The following is a 12505-nucleotide window of genomic DNA, read 5'->3' as shown; positions in this document are numbered from 1 at the left end:
AATAAGTGATTTCATAGATGATCCTGATAATGAATGGCCAACATACAGTATAACAACACAGGGCAGTGGTTTTTCCATTCCTGGAATGAACCATGACCTTTTGAATGCCAGTGTATTGGGTTTGTATCTGTGTGTGTGAGAGAACCGGTCCATTGTACACACACACACACACACACACAGCACACAGACTGCCAGTCTTGTATCCAGGCCCCTGGCAGTCTTCCACGCTGCCATGCCCGCCAGTCCTGTCTGTGGTATTTCCACCATCCAGAGGAGATTACTTTCCTGCATCATCAGCTGTTGTGGGCATAACATTTCATGACAAGAGAGATCCAACCGCACAAGCTCGTTAGTCATTAATCATCGTTAATTCTTGTACTACGACTCTTTACCATACTGGATGTCAGCACCCTTCGGAATTGGACTTGTTTACTAAATGCCCCAGAAGCAGCATAGGCTTATACTCTAGATCTTGGCAGGGTCTATACTCCACTACTTCCTCTAAAGAAATGTAAAATCGTCAGTTGCTTCTGGATGTTCCAAAAATCTAAAGATATAAAAAATCTAACAGAAAAGCAAGCTTAAAAAAGAACTACAGATCCTGTAGTCTTTATTATCCTTGTGTTGTTGTGTATTTGTGAGTAGCCTTTAAAAAAAATTGTTGTGTAATGCTGTATTGTATGTATCCGTGTGTATGAGAGGGGGGTTTTTGCGCATTTGTGTTTGCGCATAATGTATGTGGGGGGGAGGGGGGATTTTCTGTATAGTTATTCTATATAGGTTTAAGAGGGGGTCGCTTATAAGACCTTGGGATTTTTGACCTTTCCTGCACATTTGAACTGTTCTTCTTTTACTTATTAGTTTGTAAGTGCAAATAACAATAAACAAATAAAGGCTCAATCAGGTTGAGCCATACATCCGTGTTTCTATTTTGACTGTGCATTTTATTTAACTTAAGTACTGATTTTATTGTTTGTCCACCAGTGTTTTACTCATTTGACTGTTTTATTATTTGTCCATTTATGTCTATTTTAGCGTTCTGTCAACTGATGAGAGCTATTGGAATGGATACCTGGATTTCCCCAAGGGGAACAATAAAGTATCTATCTATCTATATTGTATTGTTAGTGTGTGTAGTACTGTTTGCAGTACTATTTCCTTTTGTGAAAATTGTGCACCTTGTGTTGTATTTTTTAGTATTGTATTTACATTACTTTTGTACTTTGTATTGTTCAGAGTAACCTCGGTATTACTCTGTATTGTATTGTGCACTTTGGTCAACCTAGGTTGTTTTTAAATGTGCTATATAAATAAATCTGACCTTGACCCCTTTTTCTGTGAGCAGAGTTGACACAAGTGTTTATCTTCTTTATGAATGTTGTATTAAAGAAGCCAATAGTCGCCTTGCAGTTCTGTGTATAGAATATATGAATACCTACAGTCAGGACCCATTGGTGTTGACACTTCTCACAAAAAAAGAACCTTGTACTGTCTTTCACTAGTATGCACTCTGCAACTAAGGAATCTACCTTGCCTATATTATTACCTACTATGCCAATATGCACTCAAATCTGTAGCACTCAAGTTCAACACTGTTTGACGAACAATGTTACTTACCCTTAGCTGCCAGAGTTGTACCCTTTCTGCTGACTTTGGATAAAAGCTAAATGACTACATGTAAAATATAAATGTAATGAGTCACTGTGACTTAGTTCTCATGACATTGTTAATATTTCTCAGAGAAATACACCTCATCAGATACTAGATGTAAGGTATATTGGCTTGGCAAGCTCTTGCAATGGAACAAGTAGTCAGTAGAGGGTAGTATTACACCACAGTTCAGAAAAAGGAAAATAAGACTGAATGTATTAATGTAATTCATTCATATAATAATGAATAGGCAAATGTATTTCTTTTTACTAAACATTAGTTTGTATTTGGTATACAGTGTTAAAAACAGTGTGAGATTTGACTGCATGGATACGTGAGTTAATCTATCACCTGAGAGCAAATATGCTAAGAAAAATTAATAAAAGAAATATCTAAAATTAACTTCTGCTTTAACGATGCGGAGCACCATCAGCCAAATCTGCTGCACGGCTGTGCCGGCGTGTCAAGAGGATACAGGTGTTTATATCAAGAGGAATATTACCGGAGATCAACTCAATAGATGAGAGGAGCTTAACCCCTACATGCCTGGTGCCCTACAGTATATTTGTCTATCACCCAAATGCAGGTCATTTTTGCTTATCTTCTAGTACTCTGGGTGTGGAATAATCCAATGTTTCTCAAAATATGTAGCTAGATGGAGAATCTCAGGATATTTTGACTGAAGAAACCCTCTTTGTCGTCGTGCGACAGCGCTGGAGACTCTCGACACACTGTATGATGCAAGGGATCGACTGCCAACAAGCGACAATAGGATGTCCAGTCAGCAACATCCTCTCTTACTACAACACAGGAAACTCTGTGCACATATATTTTCAATAACATTTCCTTCACAGGCTCTAGAGCAGCGGCTCACTCTGCTGCGTCATAAACCTTGTGTTGTGCTGCTAAAGTCAACGTATCGCCGATTTCTTTCTCCTTTACAATTCAGCTGGTTTCCCACAGAACGGTTGAACTTGCTTTTTCAAGCTGCATATTGAACGTTCCATTTTGTTTCACAAGTTAATCGTTCTCAAAATGGCTTGTTTTCCATTAAATGGCACACCACAAATCATGGGTACACTACACGACCAAGGTACCCATGTACATGTCAAAATACTTCCCAAAGGTCAGTGAATACCACGATCACAACACCAGAGGGAGCTCCACAAATCATGTTAAACCCAGATTCGGCTCAAATAAGGGACTAAACACGTTTCGCAATTATGCCACATCAATGTGGAACGCCCTACCCAAAGCTGTAAAGGAATGTGGATCACTACCCACTTTCAAAACCTCTCTCAAGGGACACCTACGGGAGACGGCAATTCAACACTGGCCCCTGTAAATATCCTAACCCAACCCCCTCCAATGTACAGTCATTTACCTAGTATGGTTTTGTCAATAGTTCAATGTACAATTGTGTTTGTTTGTACAGTGTCTCCTCCCCCCCCCCCCTCAATGTACAGTGTTACTTGTTTATACAGTGTGCCCCCCCCCCCCCCCCCCCCCCAACCACCTCCAATGTAAATTACCCAGTATGGTTGTCAATATCCCAATGTACCCAACCCCCCCCACCCAACCTCCTCCAATGTACAGTTTCTACGTCAAATGTATATACTCCCTTTTCTTGACTCCTTCTGTATCACAAACAGTACTGTATTTGCAAATCTGGTATGTCATAAATGTATAGATGTAGCAGTACTGACTATCTGTATGTCATGTATGTCATATATGTCTATATGAATTGAAAATGGGGGACCCTGATGGAAACAAGACAAACGTCTTTCTCAGGTCTGCATCCCCTTAACAATTGTATGTATTGAGCCGTACTGTATTGTACCCATTCTGCAATCTGTTAAATAAAGTTTTCATTCATTCATTCATTCATGGGAGATGGAGTACAATGCTCATTTATTCCTTAATAGAATAGACAGAGAATTTCACAGTAATTCCAATAAAAGAAATGGCCCATATATATAACTAAGTAATTGTATTTATATATATATATACACACACATAATAATAATAATAATAATAATAATAATAATAATAATAATAATAATAATAATAATAATAATAATAATAATAATAATAATAATAATAATAATATATAGACTACTACTATATATAATTAGTCTCTGTCCACTTATGCAGTAGCATACATGATCATGACTGGTTAAAAAATAAACCTTGTTTGAAGTGCTACATCAGATTGTGTTTTAATTCTACAACAGAGGAAGTGCAAAACATTATTATGCCATAAAAGGTAAATGTATACAATAACTTCAACGTGAGATATATGACTGCATTTACATTGACCATCATTCAAAATCAATGAAATATGTTGATGGATTTCTAAACTAAGCCGAACGTCATTTAATGTGCCTACACAAAGCGATGAGCACTAGCTGTAGCAAAAGGTACAGCTTGGTAAAAGCTTTACGGCCTAGAGACCTCAAAATCCATGGCTTTAAAAGATAAAAATCTTCAAAAATGTCTTATAAAACCTATTACCAAAGACTCCTCCTATGGAACTGAGCTTTCACAAGCATGACACAATAGTGCAAGTTACAAATTATGCTGCATGTTACAAATTATAATTTCTTTTTATATTTAAATAATTCCTCAAGTTCCATGACTCCTTGAAAGATAAGACACTTCTCCATCAATAAGCTCCTAGGCGCTGAACCTCTGGGACATCTGCAGCAAAGAGACGATCACGGTACACGCTCCGTGTGACCACCTGTACAATGGCTGTACGACGGCCTGTACATTGACTGCCTGTACAAATGACTAAGACCGCCTGTACATTGACTGCCTGTAGGACCGCCTGTACGACCGTCAGTAGGACCGCCTGTACACCTGTAGCAATGCCTGTACGATGACCGCCTGTACAATGACCGCCTGTACAATGACATCCTGTACGACCGCCTGTAGGATGACCGCCTGTATGATGGCCGCCTGTATGATGGCCGCATGTACGACCAGCCATCTGCATCTCTGGATCAAATTAATTAATTAATTTCCTTTGTATCTTTGGTGTACTTGTTTGTTTGTAACTTTGTCTGGTTTTAAATGAATAAAGCATCACATAAATATGTTTATTTAAAGCCCCAAAACAAGCTCTTATCCTAAAAAACTGATTCCTGGAGAGATTCCATCTGGAAATCAACGTACTAGATGCTCACTGTACAGGATATACAGAAAATAGTTCTTGCTTAGACATAAGCAATAATGGCTTCAATATTCAACTAAATGCAATCACAGAGTAAATGCTATAGTAACTTAAAAAGTATGGCTTTTCAGATTTGGCCAGATTATGAAGAGCAAGACCATGTACAGTACATGTACAGCAGTACTACATTACACTACAATGCATGCCTTGTTCCAAATAGATTTAGATTTTTAGATGGAATTTCAGCCAGGTTCTGTTCTATTATCCCTCAAATTCTGTCTCCTCAATGTCCCTGTCCTTAAATTAAATTAAATTAAATATGAAATCATTCAGTCATCATTTAGTTTGTCTTATTATCTATCTACCGTCTCTCTCTACGGTCACTTGCTGTGATTTCATTAAGATATTTCGATGCTCATTGTGAAGTATCACATCAACAAAGCTCGATAGAAACAGCCCAAACAAATTATTTAACTGCGCAAAATAGTTTTCCCACTCACTTGAGGTGATTTTTGGACATTTCGCTAAACAGTTTATGTGGTAAAATGGCCGACGGAAATGAATCTATTGAATAAATAAGGACGTATAGGATAAAGTCTTACATGTTTGGTCCGATTCCATTGCATAAACATTCTTAACTTTCTGAAATGATTATCTCCACCGCAACTTCCCCAGAACTGTCGAATACAGTGCTGCACTCAGTGACCCGGAGAGAACTGTCTAATGTGCTGCTGCTGGGGAGACTGGGACTAATGGAGCAAATGGAACATGTTGATTATAATGTTGTCATATTTAGTCCGTTAGGAGCAGCCATATTAACCAGAGGGATGTAAGTTATCATGCATATCCCATATCTCAAGGCATAGCTTTAGGTAGTCTGATACATCAACCCTGTTAGAATGGCTCCCTGTCACTCCTATGAAACACCCGTTGGTTTGTGCATCAGAACATTGGCGGCACTTTTCTGTCTTTATTATGCGCCGTAAAGCAAGAAATATGGTCATATATGAGCCGACACAAAAAATGGCTCAATAGTAGTCAATTCTAGACAGCCAAGCTTCATTGGATGTTTTTTTCTTTTTCTTTTTCTTGCTATGTTCCGTGTTCAGGTAGAAGGTTTATTTGCCGCAACCCAACTGATGGAAATGGACCTAATTCACTGTTTTTAGTTTTTTTTGCAACATTTCAAAGGTTCGCTCAAAGGTCGCTTGACAATCGAATGGAAACACGCCTACCATCTCAATCCCTCTGACTACAGAGCTTCACTCTCCCTGGGCATGACTCTCCCTCCTACTCCTGGATGCTCCTGGTACTTATCAGCTGCAGTATGCAGAGGCCCGCCGACTGGATTCTCTCCCCTCTCCGCTGTGCTGTCGTCACGGCCGGGGATCAAGGAATCGGGTCTTTGAACTGTACGTGAGAGCCTCAGCCTCACATGAACCTCAGTCACAGACATGTCTCTGGGTTAAGGTCAGATGGCTCCGGGGGACGGCTGGCGCTTTGTCTGCTCTGAATGTCCAAAGTCCCCTTTCCTCCTGGGCCCGGGGCCAGCCTCTGTGTGGTTCCCATGGCTGCAGTTCTGAAACTAGAAAGAAAAGGAAATGACTTAACAACTGGTACTTCTAACAACTACATTTCCCCCCCCGTTTCCTGACTCTTAGCAAACAAGTTAGAGTTCAAATGATTACAACGCCTTCCGTGGAGTCATTCCATTTCAATAGGAGACCCACGGATAAACTTCTCTGACTGACTAGATGCGTTTCTTACCGGCTGATCCGTGGTGCAGAGGTGCAAACTGAAGTCTGTATCAACAGGCCTGGGATCAGCTACGAGGTGGCTCTCCACAGGCCACATATTAACAGGCCTGGGATCAGCTACGAGGTGGCTCTCCACAGGCCACGCAGGCGCCCTTGTGACAGTGCGCTGCCCCCCCGCCTCGGAGCCCAGATCACTAAGCCACGGACCCTCCGCGTCGAGGCCGATCCCGGCGCCACTTTGACTCTGCAGTCGCGTGGGCGTGTAGGCGAGGCCTTGGGCACAGCTAACGGAACCAGTGTCGAACTGGTTCTTGAAGGGCAGGGCCCGAGCGGGTTCATCCGGGTAGACGCGTCCGCGCCGGGGGTGGCTTCCTCTTTGAACATCCGGCCGGTCGACGTGGAACAGAGTGTTCAGAATGTTCCGGCTGTTGTGGACGAGGTGCTGACCACTCGCGTCCGCCCGCCCGCGGCTCGGTTCGTGGCGTGGCCGCGCGTGTTCCGCCGTGACGGGCTGAGAGAAGAGGAGGCCACTGTGCTCTCGCTGTTGCCGTCGCTGGTGGTGCCGATGCGCCAACGCCTGCCCGTTCGGCGGAGGGTGCCGTTGCATCAACGCCTGCCCGTTCGGCGGAGGGTGCTGTTGCATCAACGCCTGCCCGTTCGGCGGAGGGTGCTGTTGCATCAACGCCTGCCCGTTCGGCGGAGGGTGCTGTTGCATCAACGCCTGCCCGTTCGGCGGAGGGTGCTGTTGCATCAACGCCTGCCCGTTCGGCGGAGGGTGCTGTTGCATCAACGCCTGCCCGTTCGGCGGAGGGTGCTGTTGCATCAACGCCTGCCCGTTCGGAGGAGGGTGATGTTGCATCAACGCCTGCCCGTTCGGCGGAGGGTGCTGTTGCATCAACGCCTGCCCGTTCGGCGGAGGGTGCTGTTGCGGCACCGTGGGTGGTGCCAGCCTGTGCACCTGGTGTGGAGGCGCTTGTACGGCCACCTGTGGGTCGGGCTGTGTATGTAAACAATGCTGTTGGATAGGGGCTAGGGGTTGGAACTCGAGCGACCGGGGGTGTAAGTGAGACTGCTGGGCTTGCTGGGGTTGCCACAGAGAGGCTATAGGCGGCTGGCCGGGTGAGACGGCGTGTTGTAACTCAGGCGGTCGGTGCATATAGTCCTGCAGCGCCGAAGGGGCACAGCCGGGAACCGGATCTCCCGGTAGCCTTGCACTGTCAAAAAAGGCACAGTCGGATCTTTTCCTCAGGGACTCCTGGACGTAACACAGGATTCCGTCCGTGAGATCGGGGAGAGTGTCTCTCCCGTCTTGGTCCACATTCACAAACGTCTCGTCCCGCTGGAAGAGCTCAAAGTCCTCTCGGTTGATCCCCATGTTCCTCATGAAACCCCAGAGGTCGGCGTCTCTGTCCTCCGCCAGGTCGTCCTGGGACTTGTGCTTGAAGAGGGAGCTGTCGGGCAGCGAGAGGACGCCCTCCTGCCAGCTGCTGGAGAAGATCCCGCCGCAGTCGTCTTCCGGAAAAGGGAGAGACATCTTGTTCGGAGAGTGGACGCCCAGGTAGATGGACTTGTCCTGTTTCATCAGGGAGCCCAGCAGAGAGTCGGGATTCAGGACGTCGTCCCGGTTGTTGTCGTCACTTCCCGGCGCCTCGTCCCCCGCGGGACCCCCCAGAGCGTTGGGGAGGATGGAGTCGTACAACACGGCCTCCCCGGTGGTGTAACTGAACGGGACCTGAAGCCTCCTCTTCCTCAGGTTCTCCTCTCCCTCCTCGTTCCTGAAATCACACAACAGGGGCCGCGGTATAAGAACAACTTGTGGTTTGGTTGGTCAGTATGTCAAATGGTTTGGTATGGCGTAACACCAACACGTACGTTACGACCCGCTGGGAGGCGACGATGAACTCCGGCCGTCCGCTCTTGTAGATGAGTCTGGCGTTGGCTCGCACCCACATCCAGCCGTTCTGCTTGGTCAGCAATCTGAACACGGTCATCCCGCTCTCCCCAGTCTTCATCACTGGAGAGGGAAACAAACACATACTTACAATAAGCATGTACAGTAATTTTCGCACTATAAGCCGCACCTGAATATAAGCCGCAGCAGCTAAATTGAATGATGTGTACATATATAAGCCGCACTGGACTATAAGCCGTAGGTGTTTTAATGTTTAATTACCATATGTAATTAGCATTGGGACACAATACTGTCGGACAAATAACAAGAATTAACTCATTTACAAGTTGTATTAAGTTTAGCAAATAAGGGAACAGATAAATAACATTTCAATGCAGTCAAAAAAGCAATATTTCGATTCTAACATTTTCGGGTTTGGTCACGTCGAGTCACATAATAAGCCGCACCGTTATATAAGCCGCAGGGTCGAAAAATGGGGGGAAATGGCGCGACTTATAGTCTGAAAATTGCGGTAAGTATGTATTGGATTGGATTAGCTTCAAATGTATTGTCATTAATACGGTACAGTACAACGAAAAGAGGTTTGGCATCCAACCAGAGTGCAAATGTAACAGTAAAGTGCAATAGTAAAATAATAATGTACATGGGATTAAACTGGGTATAAAATATATAAATTTGTACTACTGAGTATAGTGCTAATCAGATGTATGTACAGAGTTGTAGTATTATTATGTACAGTGATACAGGTATAAAGACATTATGGTAGTAGTCATACTGGCCAGCCACGTAAGGTAAGGTAATCTATATGTACAGATAATAGATATAGTATCTACATATATGTAAAAAGGATTATATGCAGGTATGTACAGATGTGGATATATATATACGGTATATACAGCATTATTGTACATGCTATAATACAGAGTTATATTATGCAGGTGAATAAGTAGGTATATAGAAGGATTGTATGCAGGTATATTAAGACAGATATATACTGTTTATGCTGTAACTATGAATATATAGTTGTATATGCAAAGAACAGTTTTATATAGGGCTATCAGGGAATGGAATTGTCTTCCAAGTGACATAGAGGACAAGAGGTGTAGCAAGCTTCAAAAATAAATAAAAATCTTACATGTGAGCCTATTGATAATGTTGAGTAATGCAATATTATGTTACCTTTGATTTTTATATATTTGTATATAATTTGTTTGTGTGTTAATGTTGTTGGGTTTCCTCGGTTGGTACGTCTTGCTATGTTGCATTTCCTTGGTTGGTACGTCTTGCTATGTTTTATTTTTTATTGATCTTTTTTCCCCTCCTTTTTCCTCTGATTTTCTCCCATCCCAATGTTAGTCGTTATGCCAATTCCAAATCCCCTTCCTGGTCGCTGCGCACTTACCCCCCACAGTCGGTCTGGGAGAGTGGAGGCTATCACGTGCTTCCTCCGACACACGTCTAGCCAATCAACCGCTTCTTTTCACCTGGCAGCGCGGACTCTCACAGAGAGGGCGTAGCGTGTGGAAGGATCACACTATCCCACTTAGGACCGAACTGTAGGAGTCGCTGTTTACAACGACCCGGACCCACCCCGCCAGCTTTTCCCACCCTCTAATACTGCCAATTGTATTAGTGTGAACGGCCAGCCAAGCTGGTGACAACCCCGGAGCTGTGAGCTGGATTCGAACAGGCGAATCCAGCGTCTCCGGGGTTGGTGACGAACGCAATCTCCGTTACGCCACCTGACCGCCCTCGTCTTGCTATGTTTTAATTGTATTATGTTTTAATTGTAATGTATATGTAGTAATGTTTTAATGTTGTCTCGGACCCCAGGAAGGACTAGTTGACGTCAGCTAATGGGGATCCTTTGCTAATAAACAAATATATACAGTAGTATATACAGCAACATTGTACATGTTATCATACAGAGTAATACGAGTATAGGTAGGTAGTTGTGATTATTATGATTACAGTGGCAGGGCAGTTGTAGACAGTGAAATGTATCCAGTATCTCTCAAATATTCACTACCAGTGTATATCATATGAATGGGTCAGATACCATTATTGAAAAACAATATACCATTATTGAAAAACAATATTTAAGAAAAGGCAACAAAAGAAACGCACTCCTCATGTGGTTTTCTGCACAGTGCAGCATGTCGGCTGCGTGGATGAACTGGTAGCCCGAGCCTCGGTAGCACAGCTCTTCTTCAGTGTAGCCCAGCATCATCTGGCCTCTGTGAAGAATGCATCCGTTCATTTCATCAGTTCCTTCCCGACCAAGTCCATCATGAATACACTATGTCTTGCATTCAACGAGTTTGTGGCATTCATTCAAGTTTAACTTAACTTTTAAAATAACTTTTTAATAGCACTTAGAGCTAAATTGAATACCAATTTCATGACCAGACAAAAACACATAGCGACACTGAACTGGCGGCTGCACTTAATCAAATCAAATCAAATCAAATTTATTTATAGGGCCCGACAACACACGTTAATGTCCCCATGGGCCGTACAGGTCTTCTTTAAACAAGTCAAGAAGAAAACATAACAATAAGTCAAGAACAGAACAAGAACACCATAAGGTCCAAACATTTTTAGATGAATGCAAATAAATGAAAGAATGCAAGCACTCCCAGACATACCCCACGCGAAGGTAAGGAAAAACTCACTAAAACCTAACAATAGGGAAAAAAGCTCCACAGGCAGTGTGGAGGAGAGAAACCTTAGAAGGGCCATTCAAGGGGGGATCTCCCTTCTTAGATGTTGGCGATAGTAGTGTTGCAGACGGACAGTTGGTAAGCATGCACTCATGTGTGTGGTGAAACTTGCGTGGCAATTAAGATTCTCGCACGTTCCATACAAGTTCTCGCCAGACGCACCAAGCTCCCGGTAACCCCGCAAAAAACACAGACTTGAATACAGAAACATTTAAGAAATGTAATATTATTTCATCTCCCGACAGCCGGGCTGCCCCCCAAAAATGTTTACGGTAATACCTTTTAAGGCCTTAAATTGAGAATTATGAATTTAATACGTTTTAATACCACGCAGATACCCTGTCAATGTCTACACAGGACCACAATGGAAATAAGTGAATAATTTGACTTTATCGTGTTATATTCTGCATTTTCTACCAATATGTATTTGTAGTAGTGTACCGGTATGTGACCTTTTACTTGTTTTTTTTTATATGACAAATAAATCAAATCAAAAATTGATCAAAAAGCCACCAACAATTTGTGTCGAAAATAATTCAGCACTTTATATCACTAAGTAGGTGTGAGGTTAGTAGTGATAACTTCTACTGAATTGTGACCCACTTGGCGTCGCAGGCGAGGGGGGTGAAGTCCAGCTTGTGCTTGGTCCTGAAGAAGAAGTTCTTGGTCCGGATCTCCAGGATGGAGGGCGACTGCAGGGGGGAGGCCAGGGCGAACAAGGCCAGCTGAGGGGGAACGGGCCTGCCGGCGCGGTCCTTTTCGTTCTGCCCGTGCAGAGACTTTAAACGCCCCTGGAAGTTTAAGGCCTGTTCGAAAACACAAAGTCAAGAGTTTAAACACATGACGGGGAGACGAGACAACGGTGCTGTTTGAGAGAGAGAGAGAGAGAGAGAGAGAGAGAGGTTAGCGCCGGGTCTTTCAGTCTGCCGGGGAGAGACTGTCTGGATCCTCGGCCGCTCAATGCGTTTGTTCTTCGGGGAGAGTTGAAGAGTTCATGGGAGAGAGAGAGGCGAACCCATAGGACAAACACATACTTATCCGTTTCATTTCACATATTAGATTTGGGCAATCGGTCAGCTAGACTTGTGACTTTTCTTATTATCTATTCAGCAGCACAGTCCACCGATTCATGACACTTTCAGGGAATCACAAATCGCTGGATGAAGTAGAGTTTAAAAAGGTGCACCTGGTGGTTTTGGGAGGGGAAAAAACAAATCTCTGAAAAATCCAAATAAAGTATGATATGTCTTTAATATTGAATACATAAAGTGTTAGAGAAAAACTGGCG

General features: G+C 43.5%; 1 protein-coding gene across 1 annotated transcript in view; it reads right to left on the bottom strand.

Annotated features, from left to right (window-relative positions):
* Positions 1-3548: 3548 nt before the first annotated feature.
* The window catches only part of ahr1a (aryl hydrocarbon receptor 1a), a 45872-nt gene continuing 36915 nt past the window's right edge, over positions 3549-12505 (bottom strand). The window contains exons 7-11 of the mRNA XM_084336464.1: positions 11821-12023; positions 10622-10731; positions 8455-8596; positions 6593-8357; positions 3549-6410 (exon numbers count right to left, since the gene is read on the bottom strand). Coding sequence (XP_084192590.1) covers positions 6297-6410; positions 6593-8357; positions 8455-8596; positions 10622-10731; positions 11821-12023 — 2334 coding nt within the window. The 3' untranslated portion in view covers positions 3549-6296. The remainder of the gene's footprint in view (positions 6411-6592; positions 8358-8454; positions 8597-10621; positions 10732-11820; positions 12024-12505) is intronic.

This window comes from Notolepis coatsorum, assembly GCF_963971535.1.
Source record: "Notolepis coatsorum genome assembly, chromosome: 19".
NCBI lineage: Eukaryota > Metazoa > Chordata > Actinopteri > Aulopiformes > Paralepididae > Notolepis > Notolepis coatsorum.
This window is presented reverse-complemented; position numbering and strand designations above follow the sequence as displayed.